At 43.4% G+C, this 25152-nt stretch overlaps 1 protein-coding gene across 1 annotated transcript in view; it reads left to right on the forward strand.

Annotated features, from left to right (window-relative positions):
- The first annotated feature begins 1876 nt into the window (after positions 1–1876).
- Positions 1877–25152, forward strand: part of LOC115651507 (alpha-1-antitrypsin-like) — a 41576-nt gene continuing 18300 nt past the window's right edge. Inside the window, exon 1 of the mRNA XM_030562588.1 lies at positions 1877–2017. Within this exon, the coding sequence (XP_030418448.1) occupies positions 1877–2017 (141 nt within the window). The remainder of the gene's footprint in view (positions 2018–25152) is intronic.

A 25152-nucleotide genomic window follows, 5' to 3' on the forward strand; every position in this document is an offset into this window, starting at 1 on the left:
AATTTGGCCCCAAGTTGCCTGTTATCAATACATCACTGTCAAATGAAAATTATGATTCCCTTTTTTAATATTATAGCAATTCCTGTTAAATCTGCTGAATAAACATTTTATCCTATTTCTCAGTTATTGCTTTTACTTAATCCACTTGTAATTCACCTGTTGCCAGCACCCTAAGCACTGGGCAATGAAAAGGATGCAGAATATCTTTACAAGCTCTAAAAGACTTTTATCTGTCAAATACAATGTAAGACATCAAGAGACATAGGCAACTGAGTGCCCCATAAAGGGATCATATTCCAACTAACGAGAGGGTTTAGGATCAACAGTAACATTGGGTAATTTGGAACCTATACAGAGCAGGCCACATTCACTGCTGTCACAAAAGGGTGCAGTTCCATTGAAGTCTTGAGTAGCAATTAACTTGGTCCAGAATTACTATTCTGTATTTAGCCTGTAACATAAACGTAAAAGAAAACAAAGCATTTGTCACGCTGTTAACTTTGTAATGGATTCATGGATTCATACATAAGCATGAGGATTGAGCTAGGCAAACTTTCAGAGACGGAAATTGTATCGACTTCTCAGTGCTTCCTTGATGAAAGCTTTGGTGTAACAAATTTACCCAAGATGAATTACATGGGAGTGTATTAAAATCAGTCACTTTCAGGGATGAGTTTGCTCTGTATGTTGATATTAATAACTCACAGACCAAGTAACACAATATTTTAGGCAGGGACTACTAAATAGGTCTGCTGGAATAATGGAGGTTTAAATGGTTTTAAACTCAAGCTCCATAATAATAATAGGTTTCATGTACTTTGAATCTGGAAAACAGATTCACCAGTAGATGGTGCAGATCTCTTGATTTGGCTTCATTGTGTTGTGTAAGGAATATATTGAGTAAATAATAGTTTGATCTTGCATTAAAGTTTGCTTATTTATAGCTACTGAATTCATTAACTGAATGCTGATATTCAAATTATATTTTGTATTGTTATTTGTCAGAGAATCAGAATATTTTCTCCATCAATGTGTTAAACCCTGGTTCTTTAGTACTTGGCCTGGTCTCACACAGTCCTTACTCAGATAGAAGTCTCAACACAATCAAAGGGTCCTCTTCTGCCCTCAGTTACATGGTTTCAAACCTTATTGACTTGCCTGGGCAAAGAGTATGGGACTGAGCCTGTTGTGTTTTATTTGTTGGTATAGGGGTTCATTTTCTACACAGGAAAAGCAGATGCGGAAATCTTACATGCTGGTTGATTAAAACACCAATTGATTAAAGGCTTGATCCAGTACTAGTGTCTTCAAATCCCCCTGATGTCAGCTGAGGGCACTCAACACTTCGCTGGAGTGCACTGCACCTTGCAAGATCAATCTCAAAATTCTTATCACAAACTGAAGAAACCAAAGAAGAGTATTAAGACAAAACTCCCGCCTAACTCTTATCTCTCCCCTTCCACCCCCACCCCCCAAAAACTAAATAGATCTGTTTTGTAGGGAAAGTTTAACCGGTTGGTTGGGCAATGCAATCCTTATCCCCCAGACCACAGCCACAATGCAGAGCAGCTGGGCAGTCCCTCTGTGGCTGTTATTGCAACTCCTGGGCTGTACAGTAGCAGCAGCTGCAGCCAGCTATGGTCCCTTCATCTGGGGCTTTTGACCAGAAGACCCATATAGTTTTATAGACCTACCAGCCCCATCCCTTCCCTTTCTTGGGACTTGTCACTCCCCCCTGCTGCAGAGCAATGCAACACAGTCTGTCATTGTCATTTTGTTCTTTATATTACAGGTATCACTTGGATTGGTTTTTGTCTCTCCTCCATGCTCTCTGCATCACTTTTCCACTACCTGTTAGCTGCAGAGCAACACCATAATGATTCCATTGCATGACAGGCTTTTGGGGCCTTTGCAAGGACACGCTTTGCCCCTAAAAGAACATGGTCTATATACATTTGTCACAAATGGAGACAATTGTACACAGAGAGAGACAAAGGGAAGAAAAGAAATAAAGATAGTCAGATGTGCTAATTGGACCTGCTTTAAAGTTCATTGTGTCAGCCTGATGAAGGTTTAATTTGATTCTGTTACTCAGCAAAGAGATTCAAAATCAACCCAGCTGTCTTTTAAAAGATCAGACATAATTGGATGACAGTTGCTAGGAGGACTGGATTCACACTACTTTGAAACAATGCTATTCTATTAATTGAAAGGCAGAACAGTGGCTAATTATCCATTGGAGAAAAGAAAAGATTCCCCCCCCCCCCGCCCCATAAATAAAGTTGCTCATACCTCTTGAGGTAAAGAATTTGTGTAACTCAGACCCACATTTGCCCAGTTATAAATTTCCAAATGGCATGTTATTGTATGATAAAGGGAAGCCTGAAGAACCTCCACTTCCTATTAACTTCTGTAAGTCTGTGTCTAATGGAAATATTTGTACATCTAAGGGCAAGGTTTGCTCTGTGTTACACCCCAAGGAACTCAGTTGAAGTCAAGGGAGAATGCAAAGCGGTATCTGATCTATAATGTCTGAAGAGAAGAGTTAAGAGTCTCCTGTGAGAGAGCTTTTTTTTTAGTCTTCAATCAAGTAGTGGAAATAGAGGTGTGCAGGTGGTCCTCTGTACACTCTGCATGCCATCTTGCAGTGCTCTAGCTGTTCTATTTGGAGCAATACAGTAGTGGAATGTGTAGGCAAAACGAGGGGCTGCTCGGTGAATCCATTGCTATGTCTGTCCATTACCCAGGTCTCCTGCAAAGAGCACAGGGATCAGTAATGCAGTCAGAGCTGTTTTGTTGGTGCTCTGTGGCTTTGGGAGGTTTGCTCCAATTTTGAGGATTTGACATTAAAAAATGAACTTTTTAAAAATGATGAAACAGGGAAAACTCCAATTTTGGGGGATAACAAAGTTGCTGAGCTAAAAGGCTCTGCAATGTGAGTACCTTGGGAGGTACATCTCTATCCTGATGTAACGCAGTCGTGGGGAGCCAAAAATCCCTACCATGTTATAGGTGAAACACTGGTATATGGGGTAGTGGTGACAGGGCTGCAGCGGTGATTTAAAAAGCCTAGGGCTCCAGATGCGGGGAGCCCCAGGCCCTTTAAATTGCCAGCGGAGCCCTGCTGCCGCAGCCCTGGGGTAGCAACGGCAGGACTCCGGCGATGATTTAAATGGACCGGGGCTCCCTGCAGCAGCCGTAGCCCCAGGTCCTTTAAATCGCTTGTGAGCCCCACTGCCACTGCCACAGCCCCGAGGTAGCAGCAGCAGGGTTCTGACGATGATTTAAAGCAGTGGTCTCCAAAGGGGGGGTGCGCAAGAGGATCCTTTGGAGTGCACGGCAGGAGGAGCACCGCCGGAGCAGTGACACTTTTTTTTCCCCTTCAGCTGTTCGGCTGGGAGTCCAAGTGCCTTTTTTTTCCCCTCCCTCCCTTGGCAGTTCGGCCAGGAGTCCGAATGTTTTTTTTTTTCCCCCTCCACTCCCCTTTTTTTTGCTTTGACAGTTCAGCCAGAAGCAGGAGGTGTGTGCTCAGAAAATTTTTACTGATGGGGTGCGCGATCAAAAAAGTTTGGAGACCACTGATTTAAAGAGCTCCAGGCTCCGGCCACTGTGGGGAGCCTGGGCCCTTTAAATCGCTGGTGGAGCCCCGTTGCCGCAGCTCTGGGTTTGCAGTGGCAGGGTTGTGGCAGTGATTTAAAGAGTCTGGGATTCCCGGCAGCAGCTGGAGCCCCAGACCCTTTAAAGCACCGCTGCAGCCCTGCTGCTACCGTGTTCTATCGGGTCGCGTTATAGTGGGTAGTGGTGTACCTAGATTACACTGGAACAAACCTGTGTGTTGCTGTATTAACGTAAGCATGTACTGACAAATTTCCTCTGAGATCTTGTTTGAGATTGCAGCGCAACAGTGATTATATAAACACTTTAATAGACGTGGTCCTGAACAATAGTGCAGTGACTAGATTTCAGGGGTGAGAAAAAAGCCCTCTTCTATATACAAATTATACCTTGTACCTTACATCCTTGAATCGGTTTGTGATCTTCTGGGAATGAAAGGTGATATGAAAGTCTAAATTACTAGTATAGTATTATATACCATGTGCATCTATATCAAACTTGCTTTGAGCCACCAGAGTGCGCAGCCCCCCCCCCCCCAAGTGCTGCTTTACCATGTTATATCCAAATTCATGTTATATCGGGTCGTGTTATATCTGGGTAGAGGTGTATATACAATCCTACATTGGTGAAATGGAGATTTAACTATGGGGTCAGTCCTTCTGTGGTCAGAATCTGGATATTATAACTTTTACGCTATTGATTTGTTCAATACTGGCCTTATAAAAGGAAAAGCACAGTTCATGTCCCACAAGGCTTAGGATGTAAAACACACCCTGGACAGATAACATTTGTCCTGGGTGCTCATTAAAGCATTGTAATTATTATTATTATTATTGTCGGTTGTGTAACTGGATTAATGACTGCACTGGCAGGCTTAGTGGAAGGCAGTGTGTTTTAAGGGAGGGGTTTGAATGAAAAAGATCGAGGCACTGGGAGAGTGAAGGGAGTGAAAAAAAGCGGTAGGAGGTAGTGGGAGTGGACGTGCAGGCAGGGCAAACTTGTTCAGGGCTGGTAGAATTTCCCCTCCCCTTTGCTACATTTCCCATACAAACGCAGACTCCTTAGTGTGGAGCATGAACCTCATTCCTCTCAGGCTGTGTCTGAAATCACCTGTTTAGTCTTCCTCTGACTCACACTGGTGTAAACTGAATTGAGAGTGAACGCGCTGAATCGAACACACTGGATGTTTCCCATGTCACCGGTGCTGAGCACCGATAGTAACCAGTGGTGCAAGTAGAATTCATTTCTTAATGGTACACTGCACTCATGAGAGGGACACAAAGGGGGGGCATCAGCTAAAGAGCGGGGGCATGTGACCCCCCCATATGACTCCTCCCCACCCCGCCACCAGCCCGGGGCCCCTGCGCTCTCCCCAACCCCTCCCCATGATCCACATCCATCCCATGTTACCTGGGGTGGGGGGGGCCCTGTCCTCCTCCCGCTGTGCCAGAGTCTTCTGAACCTTTGTGTTGCATTACAATTCTGTGTACATAAGTCCAGACCCCTACTGTCAGTTACGTATCTGATCTCTCTAATGTATCTAGTCTATTTTTGCGTAATCTCTCTAATCTATTTTGTTTGTCTAATTATAGTCAAACTTTATTCTTATTTATTTTTTTAACCTTTGTTTTTATAATTCATTCATCACTGTGATACCACAGAGTAGAACCTAGCCAAGTACCTATTAATGTCTATAGCAAGGAACAATACATAGTGATTCTTAAAAGTGGAATATTAAGAAATTGACACTATTGAATATTATCCTTTAATTTCTGAGTCTGTTATGAATCTTCTACAATCATTACATTATGTATACATAACAACTGGTGTCTGATGCTTTTAAAAATTTCCTACTATTGAAAAAATATATTAAGATTAGCCAGTTGGTGTACTCTGCCTGGTATTTTTATGCCAAACTTATGCCACTGAGACCCTGTCCTCCCTTCTGTTTGTTTTTCTTCTCCAACTGTTATCTCATCAGATGCTTAGATTGTAGGCCCTTTGGAGCAGAGGACTGTCTCTCTCTTTATTTCATGCTTGTCCTTTGCTTAGCACATGGGGACCCAATCCTTCTAGGAGTTGCTGCAGTGCTAATAAATAATAATGACAAATATAAAATGTACTTGGAAAGAAATGTCAATATTATCCATCAAATATTATCCATCAAAATTCATTTGTGAACAATCAGCTGCTTCCAAGTCTAGTTATCATTTATGGGGGTGGAATTTTTAAATGTACTGTGTCTTTGAATTCTGCAGCGAACACTGATAAGGGCACCTGCTGTTCTCATTCTGTAATCAATATCTTTAGGAGTAGGATGCTAAATTCCAGCAATACTTGTTCATAACACTGATGATGAGATCTAAAAACTATATACGTATTTGTGTGGTAAAACCAATTAAAGAAGACAGTGCAAAGAGAAAAGAATGGGAGCGAATGACTTGAAGAAATCTGTAAGGAATCCATTTGGTCCCAGTGCTTTGTGGGATCTCCATCAAACATTCTCATCTACATCTGCAATTGTGAAAGTGATTCTCAATAACACTCTGTCATCGTGATGGAGATGCTGAATAGGTTGTTACAGTTTACCTGGACTATGGCCAAATGTAACATTTTATATCCTTCTGCCCTGGAGAGTAAGTCACTTAAGAGTACACCCCTTCAGTCCATGAAGTTCTGTTGTCAGTCTGTCCAAAGGGGCTCAGGCATCAATGTCGTGAAACAGCATGTCAACTTCAGTCCTTCCATTTTTTTCCAAGTAGGTCTAACACAGATTCATTCCTACTTCTCTGGCTTCTGGAAATGACTCTGGAGTTGACTGATGTCTAACTCATCCAGGCTACTTCGTTTGTCACTCAGCTGAATGTCAGTGGTGGCAAGAAGGTGTGGAAGGAGGTCATGGTATGGGTAAGTTCCCACATGAATCAGATGTGTGGTCTTATTTCTACAAGGGAAGCAGCCAAGCAGTAGGTCAAAGACACAGGTATGGAGGAGCATTGCACTGCCCCCATACCTATCCCCAAGTGAGACCGCACCTAAAGGAGGGGTGGAAAGAGAAGGCATCAAAACCCACATCACTGCATCACCCATCAGGCACTTATACATGGGCTTAGCAAGTGCTGGGTAGTAAGCAAGGGATCCTCAGGTATGGTGTAGCTCATTGGCCCATTCACACCATATAGTTAATAGCCCTCTGTTGCTTTTAGTGGTGGCCTTACTGTGTATGTCTACATGGAAGTTTGTAGCCCATGGGAGCAAGCCCCCCTTCCTAGGCTTCAGAGTCCGAGATCCAGCCCAAGACTTCAAAGCACTCGCTACGCAGCTATTTTTAGACCACTAGCCTGAGCTCCACTAGTCCAAGTCTATCAACCCAGACTGGGACGCTTGCTCCCTTGGGCTCCAAAATGCTGTGTAGATGTACCCACTATGTCTGTGACCAAGGTCTGCAATGTCTGTACAGTCATGGTATGGTCTGAGCTTCACAGTGATCACACACACAGACTGCTCCATGCATTTCGGTGCACAGTATTCTTAACAGTGTGCTCTTTTTGAGGGCATGCACAGTCTTTGACGAGTCAATTCATTAGCCTGCCCTAGTTGATAACTTCCCTTTGTATGATGTCAAATGATTAGAGGAAGCCTCCTTATCACCACTCAAGACTATCTAATCTATGTTCCACTCATGCCTTTGATATGTGAGTGCCTATGCTGCAGGTGGTTATCAGGGTCTCATCTCATGGTAACTTTGGCCTCAACCCAGTCTATGAGGTCGACATCATTAGCAACATCCTGCTGCTGCTGCAGATTTTGCTGTGCTGATGGCACTACACTAAACAGTAAAGAACACCTCAGTGTACCAGCACGGCATCCAGTTCTGAACTGCGTCCTTATGATGGGCACACATTTTACAAGCCCAATAGTAACTCCATGGCCTAGCAACTGTGCTGGTGCTTTGGTTCCCACTTCCCCTGGGACTATCCTTCCCCTTACAGTCACCAGAATTCCCCCATTCCCCCAGGAAACTCCTTCCCTCCCAATCCCCTCAGCAATCCTTCTCCTCCCCAGTCACCTCATTGTTCCTCCACTTCCCTGGGACTCTCCTTCCTCCAATCACTCCAGGGCTCCCCCTCCAGTCACCTCAGGATTCCAAACCTCCGGGACTCCCCTTCTCTCCCAATCACTTCAGGATCTACCCCCCCTTTCTATTCCTGGGAAGCACAGCTCAGGAGTCAGTTCCCCCTGCTGGGTCTGAGGAATTTAGCTCCATCTGCGGGGAATTTATGGTGCAGGTGGGAATGGGATCCTCCCACTGCATCGCTCCACCTCTTTCCTGGCCCTGGCACTGCCAGAGCTGGAGTTGAGGGTCTAAGCCCCATCTAGCCAATCTATGACATTGTTGGTGGCTGGGCACCTCATTTTTCTGTAGGACTCACTGCTCTAGCTACGAGACATGGTTATAGTACTGAACTGACAGTTGGCACTGGTAGGTGGTTGTGTGCTAGCTAAGTGTGTGCTAAAAGTGACTGTCAGCTGGTGAGCCAGCTATTGCTTGTGCTAATAGCTGTATGATGCCTCATTTATGACAGGAATATGTCTCATCATGATACCAGGCTTGCTTCATGACTTGTGATGACAATATCCGCACCAGGGAGGCTGGGAGTTGCAAGCACTGTCAGGTCATACTGATTGTCTGTTGAAGCATATTGTGAAGCTTGTCAGCAAAAAATTGCACAGCGCAGTGTTTCAGATGCTGCATGACTAATAGCATATACCAGTCTATAGGCGAGGTTTGTCTGTTCATTTCTATTACCATGATACCCCATGTTTGCTTCTGTAGAGGCAATTCTGAGTGTTGGTACAGGTCAGAAAATTAAGGCCATATGTTCAAAAGAGAGGCTTGGCTTCTCTTTTGTACGGGCATTTTGTGCCTGCAAAACATCACTCTCAGTTTGCACCCAGAGTGCAAAAGAATGGGCATGGTCCCAGTGCCTTTGTGGCTCCCATTGGCTGGGAATGAGGAAACCGGGCCACTGGGAGTTGCAGGCAGCTGTGCCTGCGGACAGTTAATGTAAACAAACTGTCTTGCAGCCCGCCAGCAGATTACCCTAACAGGCCATGTGCCGCAGGTTGCCCACCAGGGTCGGCTTTAGGAAGTGTGGGGCCCAATTCGAACAGTTTTGACGGGGCCTCAGCAGGGATGACTTAAAAAAAAAAACACACAAAAAAACACGTGGGGCTTGTACTCACTGGGCAGTGCTCTGAGTCTTAGGTGGCACTTCTGCGGCCGATCCTTCACTCACTCCAGGTCTTCAGCGGCACTGAAGGACCCGCTGCTGAAGTGCCACTGAAGACCCAAAGCGCCGCCAGGTGAGTAAAAATTAAAAAGGCCTCTCTAGCCAGGGAAGGCATTTTCACTGGGTGTGGGGCCCTCTTAGGCACGGGGCCCAATTCGGGGGAATTGGTGGAATAGGCCTAAAGCCGGCCCTGTTGCCTACCACTGGTTTATAGGCATTTCATCATGACTGCTGTGGCTCATTACATTTGCCTGTGAATAACACACCTATGATTGTTATGGCAGGATGGAGCAGGCTGAAAGTAGAGCTGGTCAGGAAGAGAATTTTTCAGCAGGATTTTTTTTGTCAGAAAATGTTGATTCATCAAATGTTTCTCAGGTCCAGGATGGAATTTCTGGTCAAAATGATAGAGAAAGAGAGACGTGTCTGAGACTAGCCAATAGGCTGGTGGCTAGAGTGCCTAATGGGGATATGGAAGACACAGGTTTGAGTCCCTGGTGAGTGCCCTAACCACTGGGCTATAGGATGAGTCAGTCTCTCTCTCTCGCTGGCCCACTGAATATTTAATAATTTATAAAAAATGTAAATGCTCCAAGAAGAGAGTTTGAGACTGAGAGGGGTTCTCATAACATTTTGTTAGTGGCCTTAGAGTGCAGCCACCAATTCTTGCTGGTGGCTGCACTGACAATTTTTCCTAAAATCCTTAATTAACTTTAGGAAAACCAAATAAATATGCAAGTATACACATCCAGATCATTGTCATTTATTTAAGTAAGGTTTTTTGCAGACTCAGTAAAAATAATGCTGTGAAAAGTGATATTTATATGTTTATTAATATCACTTTTCACAGCATGTCCTGGCAAGTTCAGACCTGGATGGAGGGATGGGGGGGTGAGGCAGCAGAGGCCCGAGGCGGTGGATGGAGGGCCCCACCGTCATGTGGTCGGAGGTGTGGGTCAGTGCCTGGGGATGGGAGTTGGTGTCCTGGGCCAGCACCCACTGGAGCCCAGGGTTGGTGCCTACAGTTGTGTGGCCAGGGCTAGGGATCGGCACCCATGGCACCTGCTACTGTGAGACTGGGCCCAGGGCTCGGGACCCAGGGTTAACACTGGGGGTCCATGCCCACTGCTGCACAGCCGGGGTTGGGAGTCAGTGTCCTGGGCCAGCACCCACTGGAGCCAACTGCTGCGCAACTGGGACTGGAGGTTAGTGTCCAGGACCAGTACCTGCGGACCCTGGGTTGGTGCCCACTGCTGCGTGACCAGGGCCGGGGATCAGCACCAATGGCCAGCACCTGCCAGAACCCAGGATCAACATCCAGGAGCAGTGCTCAAGGTCAATGGCCAGGGCTGGGGGTCAGAGCGCACCACCGGGGTTTGGCTGCCGCTGGGGGTTTGGGGCTGGCACTTGCGGTCTGTGCTGCTGCCGCACAGCCAGGGCTAGGAGTCAGCATCCAGAGCCAGCACCCGCCAGAGCCCAAGGCCATTGCCGCAGATCTGCAGCTGCTGGAGCTCAGGGTTGGCGCCTGGGGCCAGCACCCGGGGTCAGTGACTGGGGCTGGGAGTCAGCGCACACTCCACCCCCTGGCCATGTGGAAGTGGGCTCCGGTTCCTGGCTCTGGCCAGAAGCCACCAGTGGGACTGAGGGTTGGCACCATATGGCCAGAGCCAGGGATTGGAGCCTGCCACCTCATGGCCGGGGTTGGAGTCTGAAGCCCCATGGCTGGAGCCCAAGTCCGAGCCTAAGGGGGAACTATGCAAAGATAAGAGGGAACTATGCAAATATAAGGGGGTTAGTTAAATAGAAGTTAAAAGGTACAGTGACTAAAGTGAAATCCCTGCAAGCTGCATGGGTGCTTTCTAAAGACACCATAATAGACACCCAACTTCAATGTATACCCCAAATTAAGAAACACAGTAAAAGACCTAAAAAAGAGCCACTGTGGCTTAACAACCATGTAAAAGAAGCAGTGAGAGATAAAAAGACTTCCTTTGAAAAGTGGAAGTCAAATCCTAGTGAGGCAAATAGAAAGGAGCACAAACACTGCCAGCTTAAGTGCAAGACTATAATAAGAAAAGCCAAAGAGGAGTTTGAAGAACAGCTAGCCAAAAACTCCAAAGGTAATAACAAAATGTTAAGTACATCAGAAGCAGGAAGCCTGCTAAACAACCAGTGGGGCCCCTTGATGATCAAGATACAAAAAGGAGCACTTAAAGATGATAAAGTCATTGCGGAGAAACTAAATGGATTCTTTGCTTCAGTCTTCACGGCTGAGGATATTAGGGAGATTCCCAAACCTGAGCTGGCTTTTGTAGGTGACAAATCTGAGGAATTGTCACAGATTAAAGTTTCACTAGAGGAGGTTTTGGAATTAATTGATAAACTCAACCTTAACAAGTCACCGGGACCAGATAGCATTCACCCAAGAGTTCTGAAAGAACTCAGATATGAAGTTGCGGAACTATTAACTAAGATTTGTAACCTGTCCTTTAAATCGACTTCGGTACCCAGTGACTGGAAGTTAGCTAATGTAACGCCAGTATTTTAAAAGAGCTCTAGAGGTGATCCCGACAATTACAGACCAGTAAGTCTAACGTCAGTACCGGGCAAATTATTCAAAACAATAGTTAAGAATAAAATTGTCAGACACATAGAAAAACATAAACTGTTGAGCAATAGTCAACATGGTTTCTGTAAAGGGAAATCGTGTCTTAAACATGTGGACAAGGAGGATCCAGTGGACATAGTGTACTTAGATTTCCAGAAAGCCTGGTCCCTCACCAAAGGCTATTACGTAAATTAAGCTGTCATGGGATAAAAGGGAAGGTCCTTTCATGAATTGAGAACTGGTTAAAAGACAGGGAACAAAGGATAGGAATTAATGGTAAATTCTCAGAATGGAGGGGGGTAACTAGTGGTGTTCCCCAAGGGTCAGTCCTAGGACCAATCCTATTTAATTTATTCATAAATGATCTGGAGAAAGGGGTAAACAGTGAGGTGGCAAAGTTTGCAGATGATACTATACTGCTCAAGATAGTTAAGACCAAAGCAGACTGTGAAGAACTTCAAAAAGATCTCACAAAACTAAGTGATTGGGCAACAAAATGGCAAATGAAATTTAATGTGCATAAATGTAAAGTAATGCACACTGGAAAAAATAACTCCAACTATACATACAATATGATGGGGGCTAATTTAGCTACAACGAGTCAGGAAAAAGATCTTGGAGTCATCGTAGACAGTTCTCTGAAGATGTCCACGCAGTGTGCAGAAGCGGTCAAAAAAGCAAGCAGGATGTTAGGAATCATTAAAAAGGGGATAGAGAATAAGACTGAGAATATATTATTGCCCTTATATAAATCCATGGTACGCCCACATCTCGAATACCGTGTACAGATGTGGTCTTCTCACCTCAAAAAAGATATACTGGCACTAGAAAAGGTTCAGAAAAGGGCAACAAAAATCATTAGGGGTTTGGAGAGGGTCCCATATGAGGAAAGATTAAAGAGGCTAGGACTCTTCAGCTTGGAAAAGAGGAAACTAAGGGGGCATATGATAGAGGTATATAAAATCATGAGTGATGTGGAGAAAGTGGATAAGGAAAAGTTATTTACTTATTCCCACAATACAAGAACTAAGGGTCACCAAATGAAATTAATAGGTAGCAGGTTTAAAACAAATAAAAGGAAGTTCTTCACGCAGCGCACAGTCAACTTGTGGACCTCCTTACCTGAGGAGGTTGTGAAGGCTGGGACTATAACAGCATTTAAAAGAGAACTGGATAAATTCATGGTGGTTAAGTCCATCATTGGCTATTAGCCAGGATAGGTAAGGAACGGTGTCCCTAGCCTCTGTTTGTCAGAGGATGGAGATGGATGGCAGGAGAGAGATTACTTGATCATTGCCTGTTAGGTTCACTCCCTCTGGGGCACCTGGTATTGGCACTGTCGATAGACAGATACTGGGCTAGATGGACCTTTGGTCTGACCTGGTATGGCCATTCTTATGAGCCCCAGTAAGCCTCCCGTTCCTCCCCTCTCTCATTAGAGAACTCATCTTGCCCCTTCCGTGTTGTGCCCCACCTGTCTCCAGAGACATGCAGAGTGGTGCATCCAGGAGCAACAGGGAGGGAATTGGGCTGATACTTTCCTGCCCACCGCCACCATCACCTACCCAGGAAGCTGTGTGGCCACATTTGAGAAACAGTGCTCTAGACTCTAGAGCCTGGGGGGACACCTTAGTCCAAGCCCTTGCTCTGCCTAATTCAGAGCAGGGACTTCAACTAGATCTCCCACATGCTAGGTGAATGTCCTGGCTATTCCAGGGCCTCACATTCATGCTTTTTGCATGAACATTTTTGAAAGGTCTCAGTTTTGTTCAACTCAGAAAAAGTTACGGGATGTAGACTCCATTCTGTCATTTGGTCCCTTACTGAAGACTAGGGTGCGTGCGTGTGTGTGTGCATGTGCACACATGAATGGGTGAATGGTTGAGCGAATATTTGCCAGGGCTCTGTGAATAAGGCATGTCTGATTCAGAATGTATAGAATATCACTGTTTCATTTGGGTCAATGGGAAATCATTTATTTATGTGACCTCTGTCCCATCAACATTCTTCTGTTTTTTATCACCCTTGCAACATTCCTTGTTTGTAGGAGATGTTGGGCTCCCTATGCATGTTTGGAATGCTTGAATCATTCCAGCTGATGGCACAGATAGCAGGCAGCTTCTGGCAGTTGACAATCCCCTCATTTGTGTCATGTGTCTAGAGCTTCTGAAATCATGGTGCTCCAAAGGGATGATTTAATTGCTTTCCTCACTGATGTAACCTAACCAAGTGCACTGAAGCAATCGTTTGTGGACATACAGTAGCTGATTTCCTACATGTGACTGGACCAATCAGCGGAACACAAGTGGTTACTCAGCCCTTAGCTGCTCTAGAGAGAAGATATAGGAAAGGACAGCATTTCCACGGTGTATGTGGCAGTCACAGGGTTATATCTACTGTAGTGTAAACAATGCACCATGCATCTATTTTCTGTAAATTATTATGTGAGGGACATAATCAGTGAGTGTCTGGAATGAGGAATCATTCCCTAATGAGTGCAAAGCCATTCTACTTGCATAATGTGTGGTAGCTGTTCTAAATCCTTCTGTATGTCCCTCTTAGGTTTGTGAGATGCTGATCCAACTAGCTATGTCTCCACTGCTTATGACACTGACACTGTTTCTGTGTGCAGTATTAAGATGCTGACTTTTTTTTTTGAGTAAAGCTACAAGTTCCTTCTGTGCAACTGCTGCATTTCTTATTTACATACTTGTGGTCAGGAGGATCTAAGCATTATGCACCAGTTAACATTAGCACTCTAATGGTACAATTGTTATCTTCATAGAATTGTTTGAGTGCATTGAATAAGTTAGAGAATCCATTGTGGTCAGGCGCACTCTGTGCTCAGCCAATTATGCCTCCACATGGCGCTGTCAGTCACCTTTAATTAATTAGCTAACATCTGCACAGTGGTTTGAAGATGTAAAGTACTACATAAATGCTGAGTAGCATTATCCTGCTCAAATTGTGCCTGGACCACCTTTTGATGTTTGTTTATTATTAATTATTATAATGACGATTTCTTTTTATTATCTATGTAGTGCCCCAAGGCATGTGAAGCAGTTTACAAAACAAATGTAAAGAGGTAGTCCCTGCCCCAATGTTCTTGCAAGCTAATTTTAGACATGCCACAGTGAGTCAGAGTAACAAAGACCAGAAGGAATGGAAAGACTCCACATGAGAGTTCTGTGTCAGTACAGTGCCTATCACAATGGGGTCCTGGTCTATGACTAGGGTTCCTACCAAGGCACTATAGTAACACAAATAAATAAAACCGTAATAAGAACACACATTAAGCAAGTTTCGACGTGCATTTCTTAGTGGCTCCTCTTTCTCCATATTTGTAAATTAGCTCATTTCTTGTAGCAGTGTGGAAAAAATAAGTCCTTAGAAAGTATATAACTGAGGAGATGATGTTGACTTGGTATGCCATATATACAGGCAGCATGGAGAACAATGTGGAAATGGGAATCAACAGGGTCATTTGCAAAATGATAGGATGGAGAAAGGCGCAGACAGAAGGAAACAAAGTCCATGATATGGGCCTGTGTCATGGCTCATGAACTTATGCCCACGTCTTCTACCTGCATTCAGACCTATGTTTGACTGACAATCATGTATGCTTATTGTAGGGAACCACAATGATCATCTTTGCTAGCAGCTCTGTTTCAAACAATTAGGATGGGTGTGTCTGTCTCAAAATTATGTTAGTGCATCTGGAAATAGTTGCTGCTTTCAAGTGCTCAAGTATGCCATCTAACAATAGTGGCATCAGCAATTTCCCTTTATGTCTTTATACGGGTTTGATTTGGTTCTTTACCATACGTGTTTAGCATATCTGCATGCATCTGTTGCTCCTAATGCTATGCATCTTTTATCCTAGGCAATAACACCCATTGCTAACATACCTCTTCAGATTGCATAAGGTTCCACAGCTTCTTCAGCTTAAACTTCATAAGTGAGGTTTATAAAATGTCTGAGAAATGTGAAGGATTTTGGCTTGCTGAAAACAGGGTTCAGTATCTACCACACGAGTGGAGCACCAAAGGGTATGCCATGTGTCGTGTGTAAGGGTACTGCATAATAATGCAGCAAGTTACCATGTTTCCATGTGTATGCATGGATTTTCAGGTCTGTGAGGAGAAGGCTGAGGCTGTGGATAGTGTGGCCAGACCACCAAATAACAGAAAGCAATGAATACATGCTTATAAGACCAGAGATTTCTTTAGGTACGTATGCACCCTCTTAAGGTATATCTACACTACAAAAAAGGCACATTTTTAACTAGGGTTAAAATAGCATTGAAGACACAGCAACTCAGCTTTTAACTGGAGTTAGCAGCAGTTCAAGTTCAACCTCAGGCTGTCCTATAGTCTTCAACTCTTGCTGCTAACCCCAGTTAAAAGCTGAGTTGCCTCATCTTGATTGCTATTTTGACCCCAGGTAGCTAACCCAAGTTAAGAATACACCTTTTTTTGCAATGTACACCTACTCTGTGACTGCAGAGGCAGAGTTCTGTGCTTGTGTGATACCACATAATAATGCCAACATGCTGCATGTAGGGATTTATGTCAGGTGGCATCTGTTACAAATGTTGCTTCCCATGTTGTTTTATTTTCATAGAAAGCTTCCACTTTGAGGTAGATATATACTTCCCTTGCACACATTTCCCGCTTGCAGGCTATATCCTGTGTTTTGATCTCTTGTCAATCTTCCTTGGCTATGATTTGCTTCATAATGAGGATATGTGCAAACCTGCTAATTCTGTGGCATAAACACACTCCTTATACCACACCTGCCAACTGCTTTGTGGTATCTGTGCCAGCTGTGTGCACAGGGATCTGTGATCACCTACCTTAACCTGTTAACCACTGTGGTCACTGGCCACATAATGCTTGCTAGTGTGTTGTTGTTTACAGTGATCTAGCATATGACTGTTTTGCTTCACATCTCTGTGACATGATAATGTACAGATATAATTATTTTTATAGCCTTGTAACTGAATGTGATGTTTGTTGGTTAATGGTTGATTTGTGATATATTTTGATCCATAGCATATTTTGATGATTGTCATTGTTCATGCCTCCTTGGGTGATACTGAAGATTAACAAGTAGTTTAAGGGCAACTTCTTCAAACGACTTCATATTCTTCAAATATAGTGATGTCTGGAGAGATGAACATAGATTGTGTCCGTAAGTGCCCTGTTTGTGTGTCTAAATCAAGTATCTGGGTTTACAATTTCCTCATGCTCTTTAAAACTAGTTGATTCATTACAGGTTTCTAAGCAACATGCAATAACAAATTCCTGCATATAAACAGGAGGCTTAGGAAGTGCTTGCTTACTTATTATTATTACCCAATATTCTGTCTAGAGCTAAAAATATTTGTTGTGAAACTCAAGCATGGGACAAAATAGCTGCCAGAATTATTTTGGGGAAAGATTTGTTTTAGTAAGATATTGTGAGTTGATTTTTCATTAAGATGTAAATAGCTATCTACTAACAAATCACAGACAGATTTATGCCGTGTGCATGTAAGAAAGAAAGACCAGGTATATGAGGCTATACTTAAATCATTAAAATATTTAAAGGGAGTTGTACCTCTAAAACACAGTATGACAATTGAGATGTTTTCCCTGTCTTTACAAACAATATATTATATTAGATGATTTTTTTAAACAAGAAGAAATGAGTGGAGTGATGGTAGAATTACTATGAATTCTTAGTCTGAGGTGATTATGTATTATTCGAAAGGTAACTTTATGTATCAAGGTTAAATTTTTAAAGAGCACCTATGTGACTTGGCGGCTAAGTCCCATTTTCAGAAGCAACCTTTTCCTCCTCTCTTCCCCCTTTCACTTCCTCCCTCCTCTTCTGTTCCTTTTTTTCTGTTCTCATCTTGCTTCCTGTCATTCCCCCGGCATTTTTTCTTTAACCTTTAATATTTATTTCATTAGCTCTTTCTTTTGGTATGGGTTAATAGTATTCTGAAAGAATAATACAGTTTCATTGAGTAAATATAAAAGGGTGATATAGATTGCATTGCTGAAATATACTGTGTATGTTATATTTATAATGCAAATTCTTGATTATTGGACAATGTATTTTGGTGATCTAATTATTATAACTATATTTTCCTCCTTTATATTTTCATAGAATATCACGTTTGGAAGGGACCTCAGGAGGTCATTTAATCCAGTGGTCCCCAACCTTTTTCATCTGGTGGGTGTGAGATGATGAGGTATAGATGACCATCTGCTGAAATGTGGCAATGTCAGTAGGTGTTGCTGCTGCCAAGTAGTGTCATTCAGAGGTGTTGCTGCTGAAATACTGCTGAAAATTGGTGGTGCCTCTGGCTGTAGCAGCTTGTTGGCAGCAGCTTGTCTGCTGGCCAGTACATGGGTGCACTTAGATGCCCTGGTGGGTGTCATGGTGCCTGTGGGCACTGTGTTGGGGATCCCTGATCTAGTCCAGCCCCCTGCTCAAAGCAGGATCAATCCCCAGACAGATTTTTGCCTAAATGGCCCCCTTAAGGGTTGAACTCACAGTCCTGGGTTTAGCAGGCTAATGCTCAAACCACTGAGCTATCCCTCTCCCCTTTCCCTTTTCTGTTCTCTCTTTACTATTAGAAAAAGGAAAAAAACAATAAAATACAAATGAAAAAAATAGTGCCATTGGCACTTAAGAACAGAGCTGGTCAAAACTTAGAATTTCCAAATTATGAGAATTTTTGACTTTTTTTGTTCTAATTCATAGTGAATGCAAATATTTTCAAAATTTCCCACAACAAAAAATTCCTGAAAAATTGCAGTTTCAGAAAATGTTTGTTTTGGTATTTTGGAATTTTATATTGGAATTTCAAAATTCTGTTTCAAATTTTATTTTATGGGTTTTTATTTTTATGATATTTTTATTCTTTTTGTTTCATGACATGGCTAGTAGTGCATAGTACTCTGTACTTTAATATGCACTATTTAACATGTCACAATATGACATAATCATTGACATCTTATTTTTAAAATAATTAAGCATTTGTTACTTAGTACTGATTGAGACATCTTGTCTAGATCACAGTGTGTCCTGTTTGTATTGTAACAAAATAGTTTAATACTGTCAAGGTGTCAGGTAGAGTGGACATTTGAAGCTAGGTCTCTCACATGCAGAATTAGGGCTCTCAGCACTTGTTATGAGGTACGGGGAACACCACTACCAGTGCTGCTGGCATAGCATTGCCAATTTTGGATGGAGGTATTCCTGGAGGTTTCATCACATGACATAATATTTAATTCCTGGAGATTCCAGGACAATCGTGGAGGGTTGGCAACCCTACACTGGCACCATCTCTTCCTTGCTTTTTCTCAAGCAACGTCTGACCTGGCATAGGTGCCTAACTCCGGAAGAGGATTCATTGCTGTGAGCGGAGGTGACATTTCCATGTGACCCCAAGTTAGGTGCCTCTCTCACTTTGAGGGACAAGGCCTAAATTACACTCTCTCCTCAGCATTTCCTATTGGCTAGCTTGGGCAACTTCCCACACAGCATGCTGGCTTCTGTGAATGCCATTCTTGGGCACCTAACTTGGGGCTGTGAATTCTAGTAGGTGCCAGCATGCCCAAAAAGTTAGGTGCTGCAATATTCATTGTTGTAATGTCTAAGTCCTGCTTGTGAATCTAGGTGCTAGTGGGATCTTCAAAAGTGCCTAAGCAGATTAGGCGCCTAACCTGCTTATGCACATTTGAAAATCTCACTAGGCACCTATCTGCATCTAGATACCTTTAAAAACATGCCCCCCCCAAGTGTCTACCTCACTTTCAAAAATGAATTATCTTTTGGAAGTTAGACTTCTAAGTCACTTAGGCCTGATCCACATTTAAAACCTAGCTATGGTGTTGAGGGGTGTGAAAAATCCACAACCCTGAGAACCTTGGCTATGCCAGTGCAACCCCCAATATAAATGGAGCTCAGTTGATGGAACGATGCTTCCATGAACCTACCTACCATCACTCAGGGAGGTGGAGTTCCTACTGTGATGGAAAAGCCCCTTTCATTGCAGTAGACTGCATTTGCACTGTGGGGTATGCTGGCATAGCTCCAGAGCCATAGGTATCATGCTGTAGTCCCTGTAGTGTAGACTTGGTCTTAGACACTTTTGAAAATGTTACCCCAAGTCATCTTCTCAAAGTTTGCTCCCTTGAGCTGAGGAATGGGAAAGTTAAGTTTAAGGGACTGCTGACAATGCTGCTTCTGTCCCCAAAATGGGTGTTTTGGTAGACACCATTTTTCTTTTAGGAAAGTGCAAAAACTGGAATGGTATATTTAGAAGACCTATAAAGGAAACCTCACTTAGGCTTCCAAATCCTGAGTCTAGACACTTTAAAATGGGCAGGAGACAGGAGTGGAATATGGCATTTTACCCCCTTAATGAATTTAGAAATGTGCATAATCATGATTTCAAGTGGAAGATGGAACCACACTATCCTATTATGTGTGAAGGAGGAGCCAACAAACGCTGAACTGATCTCAAAACAAAAGCGAGATACTGTCTGCCGTTTGTATGCTTCATATTGTTTGCATTGGTGTATGGCAGTCTGACTGCTGTCTCCCTGGAACTCACACAAAGTAGAAATGTGTAAGTCAAGGTAACCAACCCAGTGGGCAAAACTGTAGATTTTGAAAAGAGTTTGGCACCTAACTCCCACTGAAAATCCAAGACAAAGTAATTAAAAATGGAAGTTTCTCTATTGACTTCAAAGGGCTTTGGATCAGGTCCCGACTCCACAATAACCAGAATAGGATACTGCAATCTCATAGAAATTAGCAGGCAGCGCCTACCAAGTTTGCAACAAACAATAGCCATGGACATATGAGACCGAATTCACATGAATGTGATCACGGGGCTTTGTGCTTGCATGAGCTGTTGGTGAATTTATAGTTTGCTATGTGGACTGACAGAAAGCTGTGCATACCCCAATAGGGGTATGATTTGAAGAAAACCCTTCGAAGTCAACAAGAGAGGTTCCCATTGGCTTCAGTGGACTTTAGATGAGACCTTAAGATGGGATCCAGAACAGCAACCACCAGCAAAACCCTCAAGAATGTGGATGATTTGTATTCCACCACTCCCCTGCCAAAAAAACAAAAACAAAAAAACTCCACCTGTTTTAGCAGTTGCTGCTGCAAAGGATCCTTTCATCTTACAGCTGTTGAGCAACTATTGCATTTTTATTCTCTTTCATGCCAAAGCCCTCTGTTAGGAAACTTTTAAAAAAATATGTCTAATGGCTGGCTGGTGCAATGGAGGAAGAGATAGAAGAGATAGGTGCATGGGATGGGTTTCGGTCTTGTTAAGCCCTAGAGAAACAAAGCTGTTGGATGTTTCTGTTTTCTTTCTCTGAGACTCATGCTTCTCTCATTATGGCACTTGGAAATATTTGGTGCCAAATTCAGGTCTGAGCCACCCCATGCATTGGAATCAATGGTGTGGAGGGTGGGTGTGTATGGGGAGGTGTAACTGAAAGCAAAATTTGCACCAGATTTTATCTCAGTCTGAAACCTCATAAATGCCAGAGAGGGGAATGTGCTCACCCAGTGAGCTGCTCATGCACATGCTCAGCAAATAAATGGCCAACAGAGAAATCATGAACTGGTAGCTGCAGGGACTAAATGTGGACATGCTGTGGGTTGAGACTAGGTGTGTCCAGAGCAATGCCTCTGAAATGAGGAGTACAGAGCTCATTTTCTTGAGGAACCAGTACTTCTGCATGCCAGTGGTGTGCAGTCTTGCCTCTGTGGAATGCTCTAAGCTGAGCAGCCTTCTCATGGTTAATGCCATTCCTCCTTCTGTCTCTGTGTTGGAGTAAGTGCACACTGTGTTATGTCTGAAGTACTTTGGAAGGTTGCTGCCAAAAGCCTTTTGTGAAAAAAATTGATCTGAATCATTCGGGGCAGAGAATGTGGTCTTGTGCAACGAGTACAGGATTGAAAGCCAGGATCCATTTAACCTCCCCGTGCATCAGTTTTCCCGTCTGTAATATGGGAATAACAATGCTTTCAATAACTCTCTATAGTTTCTTGCAATATAAGAATATGTAATTTGAGAGTGGAAGCTATCCTGGCAAGTTGCACACAACAAGAAGTATTTTAAATATGTATATTTTGGAAATGGGTTCCTATAGGAAAAGAGGGTGAGTGCTAAGGGAGGAAATAGATAAGAAAGAAACAAAGGAAAGCGTCAATGGTGGTCTGGCATGTCAGGGTATTTAGTATTAAATCCCGCATTGTGGAGATTCATGTTGTGCCATAGAGTTGCCAGTGATTTGCTGGTGGAGGCTGCTGTTAAAATTCCACAACCAAACTGGAGGGAAGACAGGAACCATTTTCTGCCTCTGATTCAGCTCGCGCTTAACCTAGGGTCATGGAGTTACTTCTGAAGAACAAAATGTTGCGTTATAATACGTCAGAGTGCATCAACTAGCATGTGCGCACACCTTGCAAATTACAGAAGCCGAATGCTCTACTTTACTATCGAGAGACAGTATATTTTTCCAAGAGAAAGTATACACTGCTCCGGCCACGTGCAGCTTGGTATAAGTTTGCTTGTCAAATCTTGTTGCCTCCCTCTTTAATTATGGTTGTGAGGAAGAGCTTTAGTTTCAATGGGACAACAAATTAAGAGACTCCTAAGTCTCCAGATTAAGCGACTCCTCTGAAATCACAAACATATCTAAAGTATTGGGTTTAGCACAGGCTAAGGTGGAACCTTTTTGATGCCATCTATACAGGAAATGTTGTCAAAATTCCACACTATTGCTAACACTTGTTCAGTGCCACTGAGTATATCAGAGTGATATACCCCTACACCCTAGTGTAGACAGTTCTCTTGGAACCCTTCTCAAAGCAGATATAATTGACACAACACTGGTGGCAGCTGGTGGTCCATCTACACTAGAGCTACTATTGCTGCTAGCATTAGTGGGGTTGAACCTATGTTAGCTACAGTGGGAACTTTCAGAAATTTCCCAAGTGTAGACAAGGGCTCAGTGAGAGCACCTTGTTATGCTATTAGTGGCACATCTCTGGCACATACCAGCATAGTCTTGGAATATCAGGTCTCAAAAATTGAATGAAATGGTCAGATTCCCTGTGATTCAGTGTTCCTAGCTATCATCTCTCTAAATTTTAGTATCATGATGGTAAAATGAGTGTGTTTCTTATTTCCTTATCCCCTGTCCCTGGTAGTTGGATTCTGGGGATTATCCCGTCTGAAACTCAGATATAGACTTCTAGAGCTGGTATGTCAGTGTCAGGCAATTCTCATTCCCCGCATATCTGTATAAATAGCATTGATTTTCTTTTCTTCTCTGTGTGCTGTGTGAGTGTACACAATGTGCTGAATGTAGCAGCTTTCCTCCTGCACACACGTGGAGGTGTGGTCAAAGTGGATCTAAATATAGTTTACTCACTGCCATCCCATTGTCATGCATGGTGTCTATATTTAATTTGGTTTACATTCCTTCATCAGAAATCCATCTCGGCCCAATGAACACTACAGCCCAATTTTAAAAGCCAGTTCTGAGTGAGATTGGTGACATTTACACAAAATAAGAAGCACTGAAAATAAAATCATAAATTCTGTTCCAGGTGAACATACTGTGTCCTTGTGGGATTTAGGTTAATCACATTTGAATCAGCTTTGTATCCAAGAAGGCCATCTATTTCTCAGTCCTTCGTTCAAAGAGCCATTTATATTTCCCTTGAAGGGGTTAATTCTGCAAGACACTGAATACCTGCTGTGAGGAGCTAATTACCCTCAACTCTCATTGATTCAGTCACCTCGAATTCAGTGGGTGTTGAAGATACCTGGCATTTCACAGGTGAGGCCTTAACCTAATGTTTATATAGTCCTTAGAAAATGTTATCTGATTATTATTATTAATCATTTATACCACAGACGTACCTAGTGGCCTCAGCTGGGATCAGAGCCCCATTGTACTATGCTTTGTGCATATGCATAGTCAGAAATGGTCCCTGCCCTGAAGAGATTACAATCTAAATAGATAAAACTGACACATGCTGACACTAAACTGGAAGGAGAAGTAGATACGCTGGAGGGTAGGGATAGGATACAGAGGGACCTCGACAAATTAGAGGATTGGGCCAAAAGAAACCTGATGAGGTTCAGAAAGGACAAGTGCAGAGTCCTGCACTTAGGATGGAAGAATCCCATGCAGTGTTACAGACTAGGGACCGAATGGCTAGGAAGCAGTTCTGCAGAAAAAGACTTGGGGATTACAGTGGATGATACACTGGATATCAGTCAGCAGTGTGCCCTTGTTGCCAAGAAGGCCAATGGCATATTGGGCTGTATTAGTAGGAGCATTGCCAGCAGTTCAAAGGAAGTGATTATTCACCTCTGTTCGGCACTGGTGAGGCCACACCTGGAATATTGCCTCCAGTTTTGGTCCCCCCACTACAGAAGGGATGTGGAAAAATTGGAGAGAGTCCAGTGAAGGGCAACTAAGATGATTAGGGGGCTGGGGCACATGACTTACAAGGAGAGGCTGAGGGAACTGTGGTTATTTAGTCTGCAGAAGAGAAGAGTGAGGGGGGATTTGAGAGCAGCCTTCAACTACCTTAAAGGGGGTTCCAAAGAGCTCAGCTATTCTCAGTGGTGGCAGATGACAGAACAAGAAGCAATGGTCTAAAGTTGCAGTGGGGGAGGTTTAGACTGGAGATTAGGAAAAACTTACAGTGGACGAGAAGCTGGATGAGAGTCAACAGTGTGCCCTTGTTGCCAAGAAGGCTAATGGCATTTTGGGCTGCATAAGTAGGGGCATTGCCAGCAGACGGAGGGACGTGATCATTACCATCTATTTGACATTGGTGAGGCCTCATCTGGAGTGTTGTGTCCAGTTTTGGGCCCCATACCACAACAAAGATGTGGAAAAATTGGAAAGAGGCCAGTGGAGGGCAACAAAAATGATTAGGGGGCTGGAGCACATGACCTATGAGGAGAGGCTGAGGGAACTGGGATTGTTTAGTCTGCAGAAGAGAAGGATGAGGGGGGATTTGATAGCTGCTTTCAACTACCTGAAAAGAGGTTCCAAAGAGGAGGGTTCTAGACTGTTCTCAGTGGTACCTGATGACAGAACAAGGAGTAATATTCTCAAGTTGCAGTGGGGGAGGTTTAGGTTGCATATTAGGAAAAAACTTTTTCACTAGGAGGGTGGTGAAGCACTGGAATGGGTTATCTAGGGAGGTGGTAGAATCTCCTTCCTTAGAGGTTTTTAAGGTCAGGCTTGACAAAGGCCTGGCTGGGATGATTTAGTTGGGAACTGGTCCTGCTTTGAGCAGGGGTTGGACTAAATGACCTCCTGAGGTCCCTTCCAACCCTGATACTCTATGATTCTATAAGTAAGGATGTATTATTATTCCAGTTTTGCAGATGGAGACCTGAAGCACAGAGAGATTAAGTGACTTGCCCAAGGTTGAAGCCTGTCTCCTGAGTGCCAGTCCAGTGCCTTAACCATATGTTCATCCTTTCTCTTTAATTGCACATTAGTTATAAGTTGTAAAAAATAGCAAGTTATGTAGAGTCCCTGTAACAGATTCTGTAAACCAATATCATTTTTGTAT

This window comes from Gopherus evgoodei, chromosome 4 (assembly GCF_007399415.2).
Source record: "Gopherus evgoodei ecotype Sinaloan lineage chromosome 4, rGopEvg1_v1.p, whole genome shotgun sequence".
NCBI lineage: Eukaryota > Metazoa > Chordata > Testudines > Testudinidae > Gopherus > Gopherus evgoodei.